Source organism: Electrona antarctica (genome assembly GCF_951216825.1).
Source record: "Electrona antarctica genome assembly, chromosome: 22".
Classification (NCBI taxonomy): domain Eukaryota; kingdom Metazoa; phylum Chordata; class Actinopteri; order Myctophiformes; family Myctophidae; genus Electrona; species Electrona antarctica.
In genome coordinates, this window is record NC_136805.1 from 17,693,064 (window position 1) to 17,717,969 (window position 24,906).

The following is a 24,906-nucleotide window of genomic DNA, read 5'->3' on the forward strand; positions in this document are numbered from 1 at the left end:
TGATTGGCTGAGCACGGAATGTGAGGATGTATGATGATGTATGTAGATGATGATAGAGCGTGCCTCACTTCGCACATGTGTGATTTTTCTTTCTATTGCTGAATGTGGTGAATTTGGTAGTGCATTGTCAATTTGTGAGTACATTTCAACCAGGTGAAGGAGGGTCTGGGGTCTTTCCTCTGTCAGTAAAACATACTTGAGTAGGTTAATCGATACATTAACCTACTTACACATTTCTGCGCCAATTCCGTCCTCAAATTTTGAGCGCGGAATATATGCCACTACTGTTGGGCACCCGTTATGCGATGCTCAGCCAATCATAGTGCAGAATGGCACACCTTCCAGCCAATCACAACGGCTAATCACAGCGGCAATTTCGGTACCATACATGGTAATTGTTGGCAATTCCGTCCTCAAATTTCAGCGCAATACATGGTCAATTTACGGTACTGACACTGTATATTACTAAATGTATTAGTTAGATAATCTGTGAATTAGGATGCCGGTTACTTCCTTGGCTTCGTACACACCTACACAACAAATGTTCGGTCCGTGTGTGATGTCTGATTGCTTTTTGATTGCTGCTCCAATTCATTTTCAATGGGAGTCACATGGTTTGACCAAACATTTTTGTTTGATGAGGGGGGAGCAATCAGCAATCAGCAATCAAACACAAATGTTTGATCAAACCATGTGACTCCCATTGGAAAAGCATTGTGGTGGCCCAAAAAAACGACCAAACATTGCTTGATTGGTGTTTGGTACGTGTGAACTAGGCCCTTGGCCTACTGGCAGCACTCACAAGAAATATTGTGCTAATCAATCCAGTGGTTTGCGATAGAAGCCCCGGACACACAGACCCATTTTTTGACGGCTAACTGTCTCCCACACATACTGTGTGGGTGGTGCATAGCTGACAACCACAAGCACTGAAGCAGCCTATAAAGACACCACATTCAAAACACATTACTTATGTTAATTACATGAAAAGTGCACTAGCACAGATCTCCGCCATGCCGGGTTGTCAATCATAGCCATCAGAATAGAATACAATCACACCCGTGTGAAGTGAGGGGCGATCTTATCGTCGTACATCATCATACATCATCTCATTCCGGCCAATCAGAATTTGCGTCCTCACCTTCGTCTTCAATGTTTGTGTTATGCAATGTTTGTGTTTACACGAACACTCAAAATTGTCCATTCATTGTCGATGGGATTTAATGTTTGTGTAGGACAAAGTTTGTGCAAATACACCAAAAGCTGGACATAGGAGGGGCTAAAATCACACTTGTGTGAAGTGAGAGGCGCTCTCAACATACATCACATTCCGTGCTCAGCCAATCAAATCATCAATCATTCCGGCCAATCACTTTTGGCGTCTTCACTTTTCTGCCCTCACTTTTATCCTCAATATGTACTTTGCTCAAGCCAATCAAATCATCGCTATGGGGTGATCAGCCAATCATCAGACAATGTTTGTGTTCACACAAACCCTCAAAGCTGGGCATAGGAGGGGTTAAATGCTGACTGATATATCTTGATTACATAACTCCAGATATAATGTGTACCGATTTGTGTACGTTTTGGACAAAATCAGTGTAGCAGCAGCAAAAAGTATGTTTTCTTGAAAACGCAAGATGGTGTTAAATCTACTCGGCACAAACAGGTAGGGCCTATATGGGGAGTTGCGCCATGATCAAAGGAATCCAGGGAAAGGGCAAATTTGATTGTACAACCTACAATTCGGCCAAAACGTGAAGCGACCTCTTAGCTTCACCATGAGACGGCTCTTTGTTGGACTAGACTCTACTGGAAGTGTGCATGCAAAGTTTCACAGCAAACAGTCCAGCTGTACCATATATATATATATATATATGAGACAAGAATGGGGACTCCTGCACATCCAAAAAGACCCGTGGGAGGTGCAAGTCTAGTCAGCAGGCATAGACATCAAGGAAGGGACTGCACACTCCAGGGAATAGAGTCTGACAACTTACTGCATCATCATCAACTTATTTATTAGCACGACGTGTTTCGCCGTGAGCTTTGTCAGGTGCATTCCTTGGAAGGTTTTTCCCTTTTTTGATATATATATATATATATTGCATCCACTCATCCCGGTTCTCCATAGATCTGGCCAGTTCGTTGGTGCTTTGCGCTCTTGTGTCTTTCTTGAGTACAGCAACATGTGTTAATGTGGGACATCCTCGTGACCAGTGCCCGTGTGTTCCCACAGCACTACTTTGCTGGCTGGCAGCTCTTGGTGTCTTTGGCAGTGTCCTGCTAGTCTCATTCTCCTGGCTGCTATTTTCTGGCTCACCCAAGGCATTCCATCGTACAGGTTCTTGTTGGCAACATGTGTGCTCTTGCTGATGTTAAGTACTGCACGCAGCATTCTGGTGTAGCACCCATCTAGAGACTTCTGCAAGGTTGGCTTCAGGGTCCAGCATTCACTGCCGTATAGGAGAACAGACTCTACCATTGCATAGAAGAAGCTGAGTTTGGTTTGGCGGGGGAGGTTGGAGTTCATGGCCATGCCGTTCAGGGCCCTTCCTCACTTTAAGATCTTGTTCCGTTGAGTTGACCCATGAGCCCAGGTACTTGAAGTCCTTGACCTCCTTCAGAGCAGTGCCTCCTGTTGTCATTGATGACCCTCCAGGCTCCCCGTACTGCTTCTCACCATGCGCTTCCTGGACTCTCAGTACCCTTTCCATCAGTTCCTCCCCTTTGATATTATCGTAGGTGTTGAAGAGAAGCTGTTTGGCCTCATTCAGTATCTCACGTCTCTCTGCAAAGCCGAGCAGTGCTTCCTTCACCCTGCTCCGTGCTGCCATGACGTCCGGGTGTCTGGACTGCAGGGAGGTTCTGGTTTTGTCCAGCACGGGCACACAGAGCCTGGTCGCCTCCTCATTTGTGACAACGAAACGCCTGTATTCTCTGTTAGGCTCAGCTACCTCATCCAGCAGCTGAAAGTGCCTCCTGACCTCCTCCGTATACCTGACTTGCAGGCCAGGGTTGGTCTGGTCGAGAATGCCTTCCAGTCGTACCGGATCTCGGGGCTTGGCTTGGGAACCCTGAGGCTCAGTCGCACCCTCATGGAGACCACGTGGTGATCAGAGCCCACAGCATGGCTCAGGATGGAGTTCCTACACTTTCGCCTCACTAGTATGTAGTCCAACTGACGTAACATACCTGTGTCTTGGAATGTCCATCTCTTGCCTGTTCATTTCCGGAATATGGTGTTCGGTGCCAGTAACTGGTGTTCCATGAGAAGGGCAGTGAGGTGTGTGCCATTGCGGTTGGTAGCGTCGTGGCATGGGAAGGGTGCGTCCTCTGGGCCGAGCCTTGCATTGAAGACACCCAAGATTGCTAGGAAGTTGTGCGCTGGGACATCTCGGACCGCGGTTGCAAGGTCCTCATTGAACTTCTCCACCCTGACCCTGTTGTTACTGGGTTGCCTGAGAACTCAGGATTTGACTGTGGGGCGCAACTCCTCACAGTCCTGGTTTTAGTTCAGAGTGTCCTTCTCCTAGATGGGTTGCCTTCCATGGCTATGAGCCCCACCTGCCCATGCTATCTGCCCATAGCTGGGACAGTGGTTGGCAGGCGCCAGGGCGTGTCCACACACAGATGGGCGCCTTGCCTCTGGGGCTCACTGTTGCACCGAGGTCCCCTACAGTTTGGCCTGGGACTGCATGGTACCCATGTTACCGTGTCTGGCCACGAGGAGGCACTGCAGAAGTCTTCACGGTGGAGCGTCTTTGTACCAGCAGGAGGAGGCGTACGCACTCGGCTCCTCTTTTCATCCTCCACAAGGAGGGCTAGCCGGCGGCAGTAGCTGAAAGCAGAGTAAGCAGAGGCAGCGTACGATATGCACTAACTACAGATCTACTGCATTACGCATCACACCGCCCTGCACGCACACACGCACACACAACAAATCAATATATAAATACTTCAATAAATAAATAATTAAATGTAATTTTTGGCCTCCTCCATGAGATCACAACGGTCGATAAGGCCTATATGCATGAACACAGCCCTGTTGTCATGTTGATGAATGTGCAATTTAATCACACCGCAGCTTGTGCCAACATATTTGCACATACATGTGCAATTGGCTAGCGAGCAGCGACCTAACTATTTCAAAGCACGCTTAGCCAAGACCCAGCTGTGATTGGCCAGTAGTCACTGTGATTGGCAGTGCTCCTTTTCCTCCTCCTGTCCAACTTCTTTTAATTGCAACCAAATTAAATGTAAAACCTATAAACATAGCCTGTTGAAACAGAGGTGCAAACATATACTTGTATTAGTAAAGATAATCTTACACCTAAAACTTAAGACTATATATACCTAAAAGCCTAATAGTTTAACCCCAAAACAAGGGTTTACCCAAACAAAGGACAGCTCTCTTTTTATTTAGGCACACATTTCAGAATTGTAACTATTCAGGCAATTAGGCTCTGTTCCCTTACTTACAGTAACCTCGCCAAAAGGCTAAACCTAACCTTAACCTACCAAAAGACTATATATGCTTAACCCTAACCTCACACTAACGCAACATTTGATTGGATTTAGGTAAGCTTGGCAGCATTGAACAGTGATGCTTGAAGCCCACCCAAAAAGCGGTGCTCACGCACGCACTATATTGTGTGAGCAGGTTTGTTTCTTTTCGCCCAGAGTGGAAATAAATCTTCAAGTGCTTCGCCATTCATCAACAATGCAGCCGAAGAAAAGCAGTGTCCATACGCTCACGCTTGCGCACCTGGTGGGTTTCAAGCGTGAGCTATAGGCTACCGAAATTACTGCTCCATTGGGATTTAATTTATTTGAACCTGGCCCTCCCCATTTCTTCTAGAAAGCCAAGCAGAGGCAGGAATAGTAGGGCGGACCTAAGGGCGGGTCTTGTCTAAACTTGCTTGGGAATAGTTATCACGCAATTGGTTAATACCGGTAGATCCTATACAGGAGGGACAGATCGTTGTAATTGGCTAGTTCGTAGTATACAGTAGTCTGATCGCATAAGGATGAAGGAGCCCGATTGGCTACTTCTGGTCCCTAGCCCCGGGAAATGCTTATCCTGTAGCCTGGAGAGACAATTGCTCAGCAATTATTATTATTTAAAAAAAAGAGTTGTCATTGCCCAATTTGAAAAATATTTGTGATATTATGTCTTTTGCAGCCTTTTGTCAGAGTGCACAAGAAATATGACGCTGATCGGCCAAGTAGTATGCGAGAGTAGCTGCGGACGCACACGCACACGCACACACACACACACACACACACACACACACACACACACACACTCTCTGCAGAAAACATTCAATGGGAAGCAACGCAAACCTGCATTCTGTTCTAAATTAGCATGGCCCCTCTTCTTCATGCCTTCAGTCATGTGAATGCTCTCTGTGATGCACTCCTGATATTGACACGAGTTCATATTAAAGCAAGCAATAATTTGGATGTGTTCACTTTGAATGAAGATGGAGACAGCTGTGCATGTCACTGTAATTATAATGAATTGCATTTTTTTTATAGCTCTTTTCCAAGTGCTCAAAGCGCTTTACAATGGTTCCTTCATTCATACATTGGGAGGTGAAGCGGCGAACAGTCGAAGTCAGCGTCGACTCTGCACATTTGGTCTTGGACAGGGACAAATTACCTCAGCAATATGCACGCGTGGCTTTCCGATAACAAACTGTTATTACACCTGAGAAAAACTAAATCCATTCTGTTTCGGTCAAAAAGCAACCTGAGCAAGTTCTCTGGCTTTACGGTCAAAGTCAGTGACACGCAAAGATGAGGTGGGACAAAAATGACATCTAAAGTGATCATGAAGGTCAATCAAGCAAAGAACAAAATGTTTGGTCAAGATCTCCTCGTTTATCAACAGGAGTGCACATCCAGTGCCATTTTGACTATGCTTGCATCTCATGGGTCACTAACACCCCCAATCCCCACATGTCACTAAAAAACAAAACCACAGACCTCACAAAACACACTGATAAAACTGCTACCGAACCTCAGAAAGTACGGTATTAATTTATACTGCTGGCTCACTCGTCTACGTATTATGTTAAATATTACACATAATAACATCGGTGGGGTTTTGCTGGCTTTTGTGCTAGCAAAATGGTTATGGCCCTCATTGAAAACAATGTATTTCAAACTCCAGCTTGTCACTCTCCACTCTCCAGGCTGAATGAACAGCGCTTGAGCGCTCCATTTTCTGCCCCCTCAATGTCGTAACTCTGTCTTACTCTATGGCTCTGGCGGAGTCATAGGGACATGAGCATGACAACAGTCCTGTTGTCAAAGGCCAATCATTGTGATGTCAGAACAGGCCAGCTCCATATATGGAGATTAGTAGATCTGCTATTTCTTTTTAATTGTGAAAACGTGTGCAAAACGTTTTTAACTCTTTTTTTAAATCTTTGCTTCTGGGGGGTCCCTGGAACAACATCATTTTCAGATTGGGTCAGTGGCCAATTGCATATAATTTTTGGGGTCCTTGATATGCAATAGTTTGAGATTCACTGATATAGAATTCTTTTTCAGAAAACTGTCAGGATTTAGAAGACATTTGTAGAATCTGGTCTCAGGTTTAAGGATGGCAATATCAGTTTGACTATCAGTTTGACTATCCCAAACACCTTATTTAAAAAACTACCGGCTGGGTTGCCATGGGATCTGCTGTGCACCTACATGCTCCCCGGAGAATGAACCCACATGATTGTGGTGTGGCCATGGCCTTTCCTTAGGCTAAAATGTCCACTTTACAGCCAAGATATCTCAAACTTGCATTCAATTGATTTTGATTACCGGTACCCCTTTCGCCTAGCGCCACTCATCACTCTCAGACCAAACGATTTATCTTCAAAGCTTTTGCTGTCGTTTACAATAATATGAATCTCCTTCAGTGAATATACAATAAATACAACTGCAATGCTAATAATAATCTTAGATTGTCCTTTGTTTTTGAGCGGTACCTAACCGCTCCAATGATTGGCTGTGTGTCTGTCTGTCTGTTTGGAGTACGAACAGCTGCAATACCACTGGATGACCCAAAGTGGCACTGTTGAGCACCCTAAAGGGCCATTCACACTGAGCACGTCTATAACTATAACTGCAGCCAGCCAGTGGTGTTGTTGAGTAGCCTGCACCGCTCAGTTCACACAGGCGTGATTTGTATTTTAGGCCCACTCGTGAGAAGACAGGGCTCTAGGAGAAGGATGGCGATGTTGGGTTTTCACCACTCTGTTGTTGGGTGTAGCTAGAGGGGCTTTTACAGTGTTGGTCTTGCTAGTGTGTTGGGGGAGTATTTGACACACTTAAGGTGAATGTGTATCATACCAAATCATGACAGACATGACAACGTTTTTGTTGCAAGTGTCATAACTTGTGTATTTCCAGTCCTCTGCAAGGTGTGTGGTGGAATCCCTTTGTTTCCTGTACTTCGTGTCTGTGGTTTCCAATGGTCCATCATGCGTGCACGTCAACTCGGGTTTGGGTGCTGCCAAGAAACCCCCCAACCGAGCATTAAACACCCCTTGGGCCACAGGAGGCCCCTTCCAGGACCTGCCTAGGCATGCGCCTGCCAAGCCCTGCAGTTTGCTGCTGCTCCTCTCTGCCTGTCTACTCCCCTGCAGCGGATTCCCCCGGCATTCAACCTGGGAGTAGCTCCCTGTGTCTGATGCCTCTCTCCATCTCAGTTGAGACACGTCGCTCGCGGCTTCCGAGAAGCGAGGCAAAGCAGACGGGATCAGCATGGCACACATGTGGGCTGTGTGGCTGTGTGTGTGTGTGTGTGTGTGTGTGTGTGCGTGCGTGTCTGTTTGCATGATGCACCTCATACCCACAGGCTCTCTCTCTACAGGGTTAAGACTCTCATTAGCACTTAGCCAAAAATATATCCCTTTCATCTTGTCTGTCCATTATGGATCAAGAGAGGCACATCTATTACAAAGTTAATGAGGCGGGCAGATCCCTGTCCTGTAGTCTAAACATGCTATATCCACAAGACAACTCCCTGCGGTTTGCCAATTGATCCCATCAGAAATCTATAAATTGCCAAATCAATGTGTCAGCAAGTAGCTGTCCTGTTAGGGGGTCCCTGACTACAGCAGAGATTGACTATATTCACACCTAGGAACAAATTAATGAAGGAATGTCATTGTCTCTACTCTGCAATTCCAGCCGGCAGATTTGTCACACTCTGTGGCAAACCGCTGCCGAAACTCTGGTGGAATACATTGGAGTCAATGGAGCCGAGTGGACAAGCATATGAACAAACACTATTTCTGAATGATTGAGACCATTGTAAAATAGTCGCTTCTGGATAACACATCATTGCCTGCTGTGTTGCTTTTCGATGTGGACACTGTGTACTATTATAGAGGTATCTAAAGAGCACAAATACAGTACAGTATGTCTTCTTTTATATTCCTGAACTTCCGGTAGAAAACAACCTGTGATATGTCTTCTTTTATATTCCTGAACTTCCGGTAGAAAACAACCTGTGATATGTCTTCTTTTATATTCCTGAACTTCCGGTGCGAGATTTGCCACCCATGACATGAGTGTCACATGGAACATCCCCGGCGTCCAGTCACGTGACTCACGTCCCTTCCTTTCATTTGTTCCTAGATTCCCGCAGCGGCCATTTTGCTCTCAGGTCATATTTGCGGGTTGAAACGCCAGCCCGCGCAAACAAATCACTCAGCTCCATATATGGGAATAAAAGGGGGAATATCGGTGTAAAGTAGTAACTTTACTTGTACTGTACGTAAGAGCAATTTTGAGATATTTGTACTTTACTTTACAATTTCCAATACTTTTACTTCTACTCCACTACATCTCAGAGGCACATATTGTACTTTTACTCCAAAACGTAGTTACTAGTTATTTCGGCCATTTGAAAATAGCCAATCTATGCGTCACAATGCGTCGCATCGCAACATAATTGTGAGCTTGTAGATCTGCTATTTTCAAAATATTTTTATACATTTGAAAACTTGAAATGGGACATTCTGCATAAAGAGTACTTTCTACTTTTGGTACTTTAAGTTTTTTGAAGCAAATACTTTTGTACTATTACTCAAGTACATTTAGAATTCTGGACTTTTACTTGTAATGGAATAGTTATACAGTACATTGCAGTATTGATACTTTTACTTAAGTAAAACATTTGAGTACTTTTTCCACCACTGCGTAGGTGTGAGCCGAACTGTAGATGTGAGGGCTGCGTAGCGGCCCGAATCTCTAGTTTCTGATATTCACAGTGGATTTGTTTTTACGTCCAGGACAGGCTTCAGACGCGCCTCCTCAGGAGACTTGGCTCAGATCTGAACCCATTTGATTTGGCGTTAGGAACCTGTTGCGACGTCGACCCCAGGCAGGGTTCGAACCCACAACTAGCTTCCACATGAAAGGCTGCTGAAAGGCTGCTCTGCTGTCGGGAAGAAACCACTTAACTCCAAAATATTTATTTTTCAGGAAATTAAAAGAAATACGGTATATATTTTTCAGGAAAGAAAGAAAACTTTCTATTTTTTAAAACAATGCAATACTGCCTCTTCAAAGTTGGTGTTGTGACTTTATATATTGTCAATGACTTCCATAAGAGGGAGGGGGAGAGGTGGTGGAGTTAGCTGTTTTAGCAGACAGTTTGAGGGTCCAATGGAGTTAAGAGGTTTTGTCCCAAGTGCTTTTTACTACTTTTCATTGGTTCAATATTTTCAAAACAACACACAGACGTAAAGGGTGTTCAATAGCACTGAAAATCAAAAACCTCAAAAATGGAGTTAAGATGTTTCCTCCCGACAGCAACGATTGCTCTAACCACTACACTAGGACGGCCCTTAGTTTCTGAAATTCACAGTAGTCAATATTAGTAGTCATATGTGCACAACACAACTACATATGTAGTTCAGAGGGGTTAGAATCATGGATGACTCAGGAGGACGTACTGTAGAGCAGCTGTCCAGATGGTCACGATTGCATCCGCTGTCAGTGAGTGTATGATTATGTGGGTCAATGTACCGTACAAGTATAAGGCACATTGTAAACCAGTGTTGATTTAGTCGACTAAAACTATGCCGAACTATTTCGCTGACAAAAACTAAATAAACACTAAGCTATGAGGAGGACTAAAACTATGACTATATAATATTGACAATTTCATCAAACAAATACAAACTAAACTGTTAGGGAGGGACTAGGGGAGAAGAGATCCAGTAGAACTAAAATAACAGTAATTGTATATCGGCTATTTTCGGACGCCATCAAGACACTGCCAAAATATATATTTTTTTGTCAACAAAATCAACTGTAGATTTTGTCGACCAAAATCGTATGATATTTATTCGACTAAAACTAGACTCAAACTAAAACCTTTCACATGACTAAAATGTGACAAAAACTAAATGAGAAATGTCTGTCCAAATCAACACTGTTGTAAACGGCTTTATCCAAAGCGGTTTACAACAGTGTCGATTTGGACACCTTTATCTAAAGCAGGGGTGCCCACACTTTTTTGACTTGAGAGCTCCTTTCTAAATAACCAGCTCAACACGATCTACGTACCTACCGAAAATATGATGTGCCATTGCTGAAAATAGTTTGAATATGTACCTGAGGGGGCTTTGGAATAGCGGAACTGCCGTTAGACAAACGTACTTGGAATGAGAAATGGAGCAGGAGAAATTGAATAGATAGGGGGTTTTTTTGTATTTAATTTGTGACGCTACTGACGTTTTTGTGCACAGCAACACTCTAAATATTGCATTGTGGGTTCGCAATCTACAGTACCTTTTGGGCACCCCTGATCTAAAGGTATATACATGCAGACCATTTATATAGAAATGCAGAGCATATAGAAAGGCAGAACGTTTGGGTTCCATGTAGCAGTAGTCCGGTCCGTCTGGTCCGCCCCGCGGCTGAGATTAATGGGCAGTAGCCCAGCTAGCAGACAGTGTAATTATGCTACTTAGTCACCCAGTCACCAGACAGAGTGAAGTCAGCAGCACTTGAACTCAGCAGTGGCATTTCCGGAGCGGGACAGTACAGGGAGATGAGCTAATATATGCAGTGGTGTAAAGTAACAAAGTACATTTACTTAAGTACTGTACTTAAGTACACTTTTGAGGTATTTGTACTCGAGTATCTCAAATTTCCAATACGTTTACTTTTACTACACTACATCTCGGATCCAAATGTTGTTTTTACTTTTACTCCACTACATTTATTTGAAAACCTTTTAGATACTAGTTACTTTGTAGATTTCGATTAATGTTACAAAACAGCCCATTCAGCCCTGTATACATTTCGACCATTTGAAAATAGCCGAACTACAAGCTCACCGCTTGCAGATCTGCTATTTTCAAATGATTTGTATACATTTGAAAACTTGAAATGGGACATTCTGCACAATGATTACTTTTACTTTTGGTACTTAAAGTACATTTCGATACCAATATTTTTGTACTTTTACTCAAGTAAGTTTTGAATTCTGGCCATTTACTACTAATGTATTTCTACATTGCAGTATTGAGTATTTTTTCCACCCCAGACAGAGTGAAGTCAGCAACACTTGAACTCAGCAGTGGCATTTATGAAGCGGGACAACAGAGAGATGAGCTAATATGACCGTCCTCGCTCGGGTGAACACACGACAAGGACATGAATGGAGATTTATGACCGCTCTCAAATTACTCGTCCCATGCATGGGAACAACAAATTAGGCACAAAAAAAAACAGCATCTTAAACTGGCATTACTTACAAGGATATGCGGTTGCCTGATTTATTGGATTGAGATTTTAATGATTGCGGTTAGTTTGAAAATAAGTGTACGTTTATACTCGAGAGTTTATGTAAAGGCACTGTCCTCGAGGCAGCGTGCAAGACGAGACTTTTTATCGAAACACGAAATTGTCAGCTGTTGATGAATGCACCTTCACTAAGGCGTTCAGCACCGTTTTACGGTTGACATTATCTCAAACAAGATGTGCTGGTGGCGCAAAGCAGCCTCGCACTGTAGCTGTTCAATGGCCTCGTCGTCATGCTATCCTTAAGCCACATCTCACCGCGCAACTCTCGATACCTGGGAAGCCAGCTGTAACAATGCTCACCTGTGCTCCCAAAGCAGGATCAAACAGCAAACGTGTCGGAGGAGGCAGGAGGAGGGAGGGGTGATGGTGGTGGGGGCTGACGGGGGCTGTAGAGAAAGCAAAAGTGCACATGAGCTGTGAACTGTTTTTTTTTCTTTCTGTGGGGGGATTTCTTTTGCCTTTGACTTCAATAGCTCTGGCTTTTGTGTCGGGTGGGGCGCAGCACAGCACTCATCTGTCAGAGTCAGTGGCTGCCGTGGTAGGGTTGCGCCCCGCGGGGGGCCTGAGGTCATCCTGAGTGGCGCTCTGATCTGATCAGCGCGGAGCGCAGCGCAGCACAACCCACCCACCCCCCCCTACCGTTGACTTGTACAGTACATGGCCTGCAGCGTTGTGCTGCTCGCAGGCTCAGATCTGCTCAGCTCATTGGTGGAGTGACGGCTCGACACTGGCAAGGCCTGCTCTCACCTTTAGAAGTTAGAACAACAGATTGACACATGCCCCTACCACCCCTCTCTCTCTCTACCACACACACACACACACACACACACACAAGACATCAACACGCACGCACACAGACAGACACACACACAGATTATCTCATTCCCTCAAACTGTGGAATCTAGAATATGTGGTGAACGCATACATCTACCCAAGAGCCCTCATTATTTAAAAATGTATGCCTTTACAATAGCATGTCAGTTTGTTTGTACAAGGGACCTAAAGGCTCTAGAGTAAACGAACATCAAATCGGAACACAGACAACCTTGATACCCGTTGCCTTTTCTGGAAGGCAGTGTGTGCAGTTCTGTTGGAGCCTGTCATGTCCCTAAGCATGTTAAAACACGGCCATAGCAAATATCCCCTCCGCTCCTCCATCCCCTCTCACCTTATTTCGGGAGAAAAAAAGTAGGCAATTAAAATTAATTACCTCAATGAAACTATAATGGTTTCTGGCATCGCAGGTCGAACTTGGCTGTCTCATTGTGGTGATTAATCGCTTCTTAGGCACATCTACGCCAGCCCTCTGGTAAAGGAATGCCATCTTTTTTCTGTCCGCGATCGGCAAACCCCAGCTGCACACACCGTCATCCTTAAAACACAGACATCAGCTCTGGAGGAAAACCACAAATTGATGACAGGACGGTGGGGCACGTGTTTTAGATTGTACACAGGGGCTTCCCCCCCCCCCCAACGGGCTAAACAACAGACAGGTCCCCAGCATGTGCTATCTTTGAGATGATCAGGATCCAAGCACAGCAGACAAGGGGGAACACTTAGGAAAGTCGACGCTAATAGGGCATATCCCTGCCCTGGAGTGGGGCTGCTAGCTTGCCTTCTTGTTGGGGGGGGGGGGGGGGGGGGGGGGGGGAAGCAAACAAACAGCAGCATACAGTACAGTATAAACTACACATAGTCAATTAAACGGTAGAGTGAGCACACTGGCTAGGAGGAACTCACGCACGCACGTGTGCGCATACACACTCACATACACACAGGTAACAATTTAATGACTGAGAGAATCATAAGCAACACAAAATAAATTGCAACTGAAAGCACCAACATACTTGGAGCCAGAGTGCACGTTCATTCTGTATAGACGGTCAAGTCTCTCAGAGCAGGCTGCATTTCACAGGGCCCTTTTTGGCATATCACCACCAGTGCCATTGTGGAGCCGAGTTCAGGGAGGGCGGCCTCGTCCAGTGCGGAGTGTGTTCTTTCAATGAACTGCCCTATAGAAGTGTCCTATTCTAAGTACAGGGAGGCGGAATAGTAAGGAGATACATCGTGTTAATTGAATCAGGCAGGCCAGCTACATTTATTGTCAGTAAGGACGACTTGTTGGACGCAGGGCTGTACTGTGTGACAAAGGAACTAAATGATGGTCTCCTGTCCACCCACCACTGGTCCCTTCCATTTTGCCTCCAGAATACAGTTGGGTGCCACCGATATTGTCCCTTATCATTTGACCCATTTAGGCCTGACCTCAATTTTAAAAAATCCTTCTAAATCCTCCAGTTTTCTGAAATAAATATTTTCACGATTTTTCAAAAATAGCAGACCTACAAGCTCGTAGCGCGCCACTCGGTGGCGCGCTATGAGCTTGTAGATCTGCTATTTTTCAATAGCTAAATTATAACATAATGTTTAAAACACCAAAAGGGGTTCCCGCCCAAAATGGGTTAACTGTCCTTTTGCGTAGATCACGCAAACCTCAGCAAAAAGAAAAGGACAATATCGATGGCCTCCAACTGTACTTACAGCACCAAAAGTAGGCTCAGTGATATACACTAACGTGTGTTCTACCTTGCGTTGCAGGTCCTTGGCCCTGGGGCAGCAGTACTCGTCCCTGGGATCCCAGCCCATCCTGTGTGGCTCCATCCCTGATATACATTAACGTGTGTTCTACCTTGCGTTGCAGGTCCTTGGCCCTGGGGCAGCAGTACTCGTCCCTGGGATCCCAGCCCATCCTGTGTGGCTCCATCCCTGGCCTGGTGCCCAAGCAGCTGCGCTTCTGCCGCAACTACATCGAGATCATGCCCAGCGTGGCCGAGGGCGTCAAACTGGGCATCCAAGAGTGCCAGCACCAGTTCAGAGGCCGTCGGTGGAACTGCACCACCATCAAGGACAATCTGGCCATTTTTGGCCCCGTGCTGGATAAAGGTAGGTTCTTTATAATGCTGAAAAGATTAGTGCAGATAAAATGTGATCGATGGCTCTTGACAAGACAGAAAAATGGATAACAAGCTGTTAAAAAATCTAATAAACTAAGATTCCTGCAAGCTGTTACAAGTGTTGAGGTAAAAGCCTCTCAGAACTACCGCTTATCCCTCCCTGCCCATTCCTTATCCCTGCCCATTCCTTGGGCTTTTGCTGACTACTAGCGCAATTACACTAATATACACCTTTCCTGGCCACAGTGAGAAATGAGTGCCAGTGCAAGCACGGACATATTCCAATCCTTACCGTTAACACCTTTAGAGTCCCGACTCCGTCTTTGGAGTCTTTGGATCTTCTTTTTGGGTTTCTTTAAAGGTACACACTTGTACATGAAAGAAGGTCAGTGCTGTAAATCTACCAAAAGTACAGCTGATGCGGAGGTGTCAATCAGACACTCTGCAATGCTGAAGGCATTTGTTAACCATCTCAATGCCAACGGTGACTGTTATACAATCGACATTTGTCCGAATGTATTGAGAGGATAGCCCATTGAAATGCAGCATCTCATTTTAGAGGGGGTCCTATGCACAGATAAAACATTACATACAGTACAGTGCAAGCACGCAATACACAGTACACAATATACAATACACACATGTACAGATGTACAGTTAGCTTGCTCATCCTCTCCCACCCACGCACCAAGCCCTCAACTCAATTTAGACAAAGAAATGGAGAATACAGCACAATGACTTGTACCCCCGTCCCTACAAACCTGACACAAAAACACACAGAACACACAGAGGCAACAGTAGCCGGGGATGCACAGCTCGAGGCCCTGTGCAATCCCTATAAAGATGGGGGTTTGTGAGTGTTGCGAGTGTGGCCGCCGCTTGGAAATGAATTAGCCTCTGTGTGTCAGAGGGGAATGGGGATCCGGGGCAGAAATGGGCTAGTGTGAGCCTCCTTGGCTCCTCAGTCAAATGAAATGGAGAGGGGAGGCCAAATGAGATTACAGGCAATAGAAAAGGGCCGGGGGCTCCGCTCATCCCCTACTGTGCATGAAGACCAGTGCGCGCCTCACATCGCCCGGGCTCCCACGGACGCCCCATTCACACGCCCTTTTGACTCTGTCATGAAAACAGGCTGAAAGGGGGAATCTCTCCCCAACCTAGCACCAGGTCCACACGTTGGGATAAGGAAGGCGAAGATTGGAAGAACAGAAAGGGAGGACAAATAACGGACAGAGGGAAGTACGTATAAGGAAGGAACTAACTGCTAGGTGTTTGACGATGTCTGACGCAGGGAGCGCCGCGCGCAGACGGAGCTCGGATAAGGAAAGACAAGAGCTGCCAGCCCCAATCCGCGGGCTCCCTCGCCAGTGTGTCAGCTACCAAGGCATTGTTGGTGGTGGTGGTGGTGGTGGTGACTGCCTGAGGAAAGCGGGGGGTTGAGGTCTGGCGGAGGTGGCGGCGGTGGTGGTAGTGGAGGATGGGGTTTGAGCTCAGGGTGTTGGCGGAGGGGTGACTGGTAGAGGAGGAGGAGGAGGAGGATGAGGGGGTTTAGGGAGTTTAGGGAATGCCAGCTCCGGGCAGAGCGGGGCTGTGGGGGCGCGAGTCGCTGGGTCCTTTGTGCGGGTAATACGGTGTGACACAAGGGAAACAAAGGCGGATTGATGGGCACAGCAGGTAGCAGGAGCAGCGCTAGCCTTGGCTAACAGCCAGAGCTCCAGGGGCCCTCTGCTCACAGGCCCCTGTTGTGGACAGCCCAGTGGGGCTTGCCAGGGCGAGCTGGGACGCCCAACATTAGGTGTGTGTGTGTCACTCCAAATATGCATTCACTGGAGACTGGACCACAGTTAATACATGTTGATAGTACGACAGTTAAGTATCACATATCTAGATAATTTTAAAGCAGTTACAAGAGCACAACAGAGCTCCAAAGACTGTATTCCATCTGTAGTTCCTAGGAGTACATCAGATCAGTCTTTTGACCTTTCACCCCATGAACTATGACCCTATTCAGATGAGCCAAACAATGAACCAGAGACTCCTGTTGCATGAGGGTCCGAAATTCAGACATGAAATCATACACAGTGAAGAATGCAGTGGGCATAGTGAACGTTACCGTACGGTACTTTGAGTCTTACAGGAACTTGACCTCTAGTCATTTGCTCTTACATTTGGGGCAACTTGGGAGCACTGCTCCACATGTTCTGAAGAGTAGTGGGACCCCTCCCTGCAGGAATGTGTGTGTGTGTGTGTGTGTGTGTGTGTGTTAGCATGCATGCGTGCATGTTCTATGTGTATGAGAGGTGCTGAAGTGAAATGGGTGAGCCACGGTAAGTGTGCTGCGATTGTGAAACAATGGTGTCTAGTTACATAATAAGCTGTTGCATTCAAGGGTGGCGTAACTCTATCCCCGAGCACATCATCCAAACCCCACCCCACCCCCGCCCCACCCCCCCACACACACAAACCACTCTCGCACTCAAAACAGGCCGACGACGTACTGCTATGGTTTCAGCAGAAGGCCTTGGGCTGTTGAACGGCGAGATGGAGGGAGGAGGGTAACATTCCTGAAACACTATCCAGATGCAAAGCAGCACACCTCAAGGATGACAGGAGGTCACCGAAATCCCACAGAGCGCTAGGCCTCACTGACACGGCCACAATGGACCCATGTCACTGTTCTGCTTCAGCACTGTGTCACCTCACGGCTGACCACCATATTGGGGAAATACACTGAGCAAGATTTGATATAATGCTCTGTGACTCGAGCGGCAGGGTAGAGGCGTTTCGATCTTTGGTATAGCTCATTTTGATCAGAACTCATTTAAAATGTTTTGAGTTTTTAAGAGCAGGGTTGTTTAGGCGTCACTTAGATTCACACCTAGAGTACAGTTACAGTGGCAAACTGGTGTCATTCTAGCACTATCCCTGCATCCATCCATAATGTACTGGTACTGTTACTGTACTGGTACTGTATGTTTTTGCGAGAAGATGAAAAGTTGTGTGAAAAGAGTTTTCATCTCTTGCAATGTTGCCAGCAGATTGCTTTTTTGTTGTTGTTCCTGTTGAACAAAAGACTGACATCTTTTTTGTATCCGTCTCCTCCCATCTATAGCAACCAGAGAGTCTGCGTTCGTGCATGCCATAGCGTCGGCAGGGGTGGCATTCGCAGTGACACGCTCGTGCGCCGAGGGCACGTCAACCATGTGCGGCTGTGACTCCCACCACAAGGGCCCGCCCGGGGAGGGATGGAAGTGGGGCGGCTGCAGCGAGGACGCCGAGTTCGGCGTGCTGGTGTCCAGGGAGTTCGCAGACGCCAGAGAGAACCGCCCGGACGCTCGCTCAGCGATGAACCGGCACAACAACGAGGCAGGGCGCACGGTAAATACCACTGAAATGTTCTTTCACAGATCAGTTATCACCGTGTTTACGGAGGTTGATAAGACCTGAGGCCCTGAGTACCACAGACGAATAACAGTCTAAGTCCACACTATTGATCCATAATATATAAATGATAGATAAGGGTTCAGGACAACAAGGCCTTTTCGTGGAGGGGTCAGTCTGAAATTTGGACTTAGACTGTTTTTCGTCTGTGGTACTTCTACAAATGTCTTCTAAATCAATAGTTTTCACACTTTCAAGATATTGAAAAAACAAACCAACGCAAATGAATAGCCAACGCAAAAATCTAAAATGACACGGATGCTTTCCCGGTTACCATGGAGCCTAGTGTATAGAGGGTATTTGCATGCATCAAGTGAGTGCCTAATAGAGTGACAAAGTGAGTTTAACGTTGTTTAACGCAATCACATAGGACTTTTCTGTTAGGATGTATGAGCTGTCATGGCCAGAAAGTAGGTTAACAAAGTACTGTATATGTAGGGTTTAAGCGGAGAACACCCACATGGCTGACTGTGCAAGGTCGTCATGCGTTCCTCTGCGCATTTTGTGGTTCACGGCACTGTAATGCCTCACATTATTCAGTCAACCTCAGCACATTATTACACAACAAATTAATGTAGGAAACACCCGACGTACACCCAGCCCTGCGGCCTAAGAGCAAAGGTTGAAAGCATGGGAGATGTACAATGAACAATGACCCGACTGTTTTTGGCAAAGGAATGGAATTATCCGGTAGACATTACTCTTTGACATTACCGATTGTACTGTGTGACAGACAAGGATTTCGCCGTTTGACTTCTGCCCACATTTCTGTGAGTTTCCACCCGAAAAGTAGCACTTCACTTTGAATGACTGCGTAATTACTGATCTAAGCAACAGCCGCCCCCCCCACACCCAACCCACCTTTCTCCCCCCACACCTTCCCTTTCATGCCTTGCATCCCAATGAAAAAATTCCCTGACAGACAAATAGCCCGAGTGAGTTGAGGGGTGAAAAAAAGAAGGGAATCAGTGGTAGTCTTAAACCATCACTGGCTGCTGTCACCGCGGGGATAAAATACCCAGTGTGGCGCAGCTCGCTGGGGGGCGATTGGAGGGATCACACGGCAACAACACAGGAGCAGCTGAAGCCGAGACCACAGGAGCTGCACAGGCAACAACCCAGTTAGGACCCTTCTCTCTCTCCTCTTCTCCATGACCTCCACCCTCCCCACCCCTCTCTTCTCTCTCTCTCTAGTCTAGCATGATCTCAGCCACACCACCTGGCCCTCTCACGCTCCACTGTCTAAATCACCCGGGGCTCCTGGGAGATCTGACCTGCCGACTGGCATGAGGAGCTCAAGAAGTGATGTCATGGTCACAGACACCCATCCTCCCCCCCCCCTCCCTCTCTACCTCATCAACTCTGCCCCACCCCACCCTTGACATACTCTCATGCAGAGATGCCACAGAGCACCGGCCTTCCGCCTCAGCAGCTCACTGGGGATTCCGCAGCTGAGCTCTATATAAAAAGGCAAAATTCAGACAGGACCGATTCAAAGACACAAAGGCAATACGTTGTGTTAGAGGAGAATCCGTGGTGTGAGCCTGTGAAGTTCAGAAAAGAGGCAATTAACAGTAGCAACCGGGCTTCTGCTTCTCCGCAGTGTCACTTGCTGTGAACGGCAAGCTGTGGACACATTTTTCTCCTCGGCCTGGCCGGGTGGTGGTGGTGCTGCACTGTTCTTCTTGGCCTAGTCGGTGGGGCGTTTAGTGGTTTTGTTCGTCCACATTACCGAATTTCCTGTAAATCGCCAACCGTGAAATTCAAACAGACCCTCACTCGGCACAGATCTGCTCGACTTCCCCTGTGGTGTCGAGCAGAATGGGGGAACCAGATCAAAGGCCAAACCCGGCTAAACGGCTGGGTTTATTATACCTCCTGCCCAGATCTACCATTTGTCCCATATGTGACACACACATCGGAAATACGTACACAGGAAAGTCAAAGAAGTGCAAATCCCCGCTCACTGCTCAGGTTGAAATGACCACAGTATAGTAGTATAGACCAAGGTTTTCTGCAGACGCTGTGGGCAGACCAGGAATTATTCCCCTCATCAGACACCACACAACCAAAGCAATATGTGCGAGATAAGAAGATGCAGATGACATACAACTAGGGCCGGGTACTGGGTGACAGTACGTTTACGGTATAACAGGCAAACTGGTGACTTCATGGTACTGTAGGCATGGATATTAAGCAGGAAATTCTTATCCCACTGTTGTATTTCTAATCTGCCCCCCCCTCGTGTCTCTTTCAGACCATTCTGGACCACATGCACTTGCGCTGCAAATGCCACGGCCTGTCGGGCAGCTGCGAGGTGAAGACGTGCTGGTGGGCGCAGCCCGACTTCCGCATGCTGGGCGACTACCTGAAGGACAAGTACGACAGCGCCTCCGAGATGGTGGTGGAGAAGCACCGCGAGTCGCGCGGCTGGGTGGAGACGCTGCGCGCCAAGTACGCCTTCTTCAAGCACCCGACGGAGCGCGACCTGGTCTACTACGAGGGCTCGCCCAACTTCTGCGAGCCCAACCCGGAGACGGGCTCGTTTGGGACGCGCGACCGCGTCTGCAACGTGTCGTCGCACGGCATCGAGGGCTGCGACCTGCTGTGCTGCGGCCGCGGCCACAACACCCGGACTGAGAAGCGCAAGGAGAAGTGCCACTGCATCTTCCACTGGTGTTGCTACGTCAGCTGCCAGGAGTGTGTGCGCGTCTACGACGTGCACACGTGCAAGTGAGAGAGGCCCCCGTGGCGGGTCGGACTAGACAGAAAACGACGGACAGATAGACTGCTGGACTAAAAAAAAATAGTGCTGCCCCCCATCCCCACCAATAGATATACCTCCCCCATCACAGATATATAGACCCACTCCCACTCTGCTGCAGTACAACCTACGCATACACACACGAGCAGATGTCAGTGGGTAATGGCACTTTCTGACCCGGAACTATTTTCTTTGCGTGTTATCTGAATGAAAATCCAGCTTCCGCAGAATCTGCCTTCAAGAACCATGTGTGAGCACAAAGTGACAACCAGCAGGGTCTGTTCCCATGAGAACAAGAAGCTTGAGTTGTTCCCCGATTCATCTTTCCCTGCAGCATCGGGCCGTGAGACCCCCCCCCCCCCCTCTTTATTTATTTCCCCCTTCTCCATGCCAAACGTGCAACGGTTGTGGGCACCTAACACTTTTGTTTAGTTTTTAGTTTGTTTCTTTTTACCTGTGAGAGTAATGCAGTAAATAAAGAAAAAAAATCACACTTGTGTGAAGTGAGGGGCGCTCTTATCATCATACATCACATTCCGTGCTCAGCCAATCGATTCATCACATTCCGTGCTACGGACACACACACACACACACACACACACACACACACACACACACACAAAGCTGTGCACAGGAGGGGCTAGCGCCCCTCAAAAATAGATGACTTTCAGTCTTTTCATTTTGCTTTCGAGCGGACGTTCCTTTTTAACTAACAGTGCAACTTCCACCGGGTCAGCTCGTCCCTGGAAGAAAAAACAAAAAAACAAACAAACAAACAGAACATACTGAAGAACACGTGGAGTCCCGGGAAGCCACCACTTCTAACTACTGAACTGAACTCAAGGCACGGGCCAGTGCTGGAAGCGCCACGACCCTGTCTTTGTACACTACTGAACTGAAGACCTCCCCTTACGACCCCCTGAAGTCTGATGCGTAGTTGGTTGCGCGCCAGCGTCGAGCGCTGAAAATGGCCCGACCTGCTATTTTCCTTGTACGACACGACGCGCAAACCAAGTATAAATCAGGCTCGACTCCCCCTTCCCCCCAACCCTCTGGTTTTACCACCCCCGCCTCCTCACTCAACTGTACTGAATGAAAGGCAACCAGTCAACTTTTGAGATGCCTGGAAGATATATTTATCTATATGCTAGAGCCTGATTTTTATTGCCCCTGCATTTCTGAAATATTAACGGTGGGCCGAGACTGGAGGTATGCAGGAGGGGACGTGTGCGAGAGCAAGCATGCTCATTCCCCCTTTGACTGACAACCCTGCAACTGTACGTATTTATGCACTACTTAGCAACACAGAATCGCAGGTGGTAAATATCTTGAGTATTGTTCATGGGAGGGAAATTCTCCAAAACCTTTAGCAGGTCTGGCGATGAATGTGGAGATTCCTTTTCTTTTTGTTGTGTGTGTGCGCGCGATCGAACCCCATAATGCTAAAGTGCTCATAAGTTCCACCCACAACGAAAAAAGTAGTCCAATGCATCACACTGTGACGTATTAGACAGCATTATTTAAATTAAGAAATAGATCAACGAAAAGTATGTTCACAAACAAATGTTAAGGTTCAAATGATACATTCAAGATAATTTTAAGGACATATATTACTGTACCATGTATTGGGAGATTATTATTAATATATGGTGCATTTCATTGGAATCTCCTTGGGTCTGAGACCCTGGTCTGAAGCAGATCTTCTGACTGGAGGGGACATGTGACGACATGTGGAGACTACAGGGACCAGAGGGTGTTTCAAGTCACTCCTTTTTAAAAGGGCCCACTGGCTTTTTAAGAAGCCTGATTTATGAACTTGGGAGTCCTCTCAGGCTAACCAAAACACTTCTTTTGATTTTTGAGCCATTAGCGGCAAAGCTGTTTTACAATACAATTTATAGAAGGACTTAAATGTGACCTTTTTATTATATAATATGGGCCGCGGCCCAGTTGCTAACAAAAATGTGTTGGCAACTGGGCTGGCGTCCATGTCATCGCAGAAGTGGCTTTATTAGAAGCAGAAGTTACTGACATTTAAGTGCCAGGAACGTCTGCTTCTAATAAGTGACAGTGGTACAAGTGCTTTCCGGATGGCCCTAAAGTACTCCCAGTTCGTGGTAGACCAGATTATGTTTCTTAAAAACTCGAACAAACCCTTTAATTAGGTTTTCTGAGAACCTCGGTGAGAAAACAAAAGAGAAGGCAAGTTGGGAAACCTATTGGTGGAGAGCCACGATTTATGTGTGCAAGATGTGAATGGTTGTGTGTGCGCTTCTGATGGCTGCCAGTGACACACAGTGACAGTGTGTGTGGTCGAGGGAGGAAGGCGGAGGGGGGGGGGGGGGGGGGGGGACGATGGATTGATGGATGGATAGATGGATAGATGGCAGGCTGGCTCTTCACAATGGTGGAACAAACAGCGAGAGGTTTCCACACAACATGTTCTGACAGTCCCAACTCCTTCCTATTAATTATATTCAACAACAAAACTAAAAGTTACCCACACTATAGTGTATAGGCTCTCCTCCTCTGTGACATAGCTTAGCAACTCCGTCACCTACGGTACTAAAAAAGCCCTCCCTACACCCCTGCCACCACCCCCCCCCCCCACCCCGCCGCGCCCGCTATATCCAAAGTTTTGTACAAAGGTTTTAAAGTGAATAATTCCCTTTTTTATTTTATAATCTGAAATGTTATGTTTTTATAAATATTATTTATTATACAATGTATATATCTGTATGACTGAACTAAGATTATATATTTGAAGAACAATGTTGAGTGTCTCATGCTTTTGCTTTGTTAAACACAGGTACTTTATTTGAAATCACTGCAGGCTTGTTTTTGTTTGTTTCTTTTAGATATTTGGAGGGGGCATCAGTTAAAGGACCACTTCACCACTTTTCAACCTATCTTCATATAATAGGTCCTCACTAATAATCTTGAAAAAATGGCGCAATTTTTTTCTACTCGGTCTGTGTCTCATAGGAGGGCTGTGGGAAGTTCAGAAACCGTCTTCCAGTGACATCATCGATGGGGAATACAAGCTAATAAAAACGGCAGGCTTTCTAGTCCTGAAAAGTTGCAATGCGAAAATGGAAGCCATCGTTCCCACGATAATGAAAATCTAAACATTTTTGTAAAAAAACCTTGTTTAAAAAATAATCTGCCTAATGATGATGTCACTGGAAGACGGTTTCTAAACTGCCCACAGCCCTCCTATGAGACACAGACTGAGTAGAAAAAAATCATGCCATTTTATCATGATTATTAGTGAGGACCTATTATATGAAGATAGGTTGAAAAGTGGTGAAGTGGTCCTTTAAGCGGATCTATGAGACCTGCTCTTCGCAGACTCATGTATAATACTATAGATGTTGCACATAAGACTTATGAGCTCCTTTCTCCTAAATTGAAGTTATGGTGTTCCAAACTGTGATAGAAAAGTGCTCCTTGCATAATAAATAGAATCATGCCATACAACCTCATCAAAATGTCTCCATCATCCCTAGATATAGACGCAGAACAATCAAGTCACGTCAAAATGAGCTCTATACATTTAAACCCAATTAAGCCTACCTCGTTGTACGATGAATAGAGAAAATAACCAATCTAAAAAATAAAATAAATCGTTCATATAATTGCCACATGTGGATATCCATGGGTTAACGTGGTTAACATTTGACATTAGCAACATTAGTCTTAATAGTAGAGGACAGATGCTACAGTCAAAGTGCAATAGTATCAATGTATAATCAGCCATTTCAAGGTCATTACTTGTACAGCAGTTGTATTTTAGAAGACATAATCGTCTGCACCTTGGAAATATTAAGCAGAACCCATGAGGTTAGTATTTAGTTCAAGAGGATTATGGTGCATTATAGTTACCTCATTCATGTACAGTATGACACACACATG

At 46.2% G+C, this 24,906-nt stretch overlaps 1 protein-coding gene across 1 annotated transcript in view; it reads left to right on the forward strand.

The window, feature by feature from the left end:
• The window catches only part of wnt3 (wingless-type MMTV integration site family, member 3), a gene marked incomplete at both ends in the record, with an annotated part of 34,733 nt that extends 13,769 nt beyond the window's left edge, over positions 1 to 20,964 (forward strand). Inside the window, 3 exons of the mRNA XM_079492505.1 lie at positions 14,534 to 14,775; positions 17,899 to 18,164; positions 20,485 to 20,964. Of these exons, the coding sequence (XP_079348631.1) occupies positions 14,534 to 14,775; positions 17,899 to 18,164; positions 20,485 to 20,964 (988 nt within the window). The remainder of the gene's footprint in view (positions 1 to 14,533; positions 14,776 to 17,898; positions 18,165 to 20,484) is intronic.
• Between the last annotated feature and the right edge of the window lie 3,942 nt (positions 20,965 to 24,906).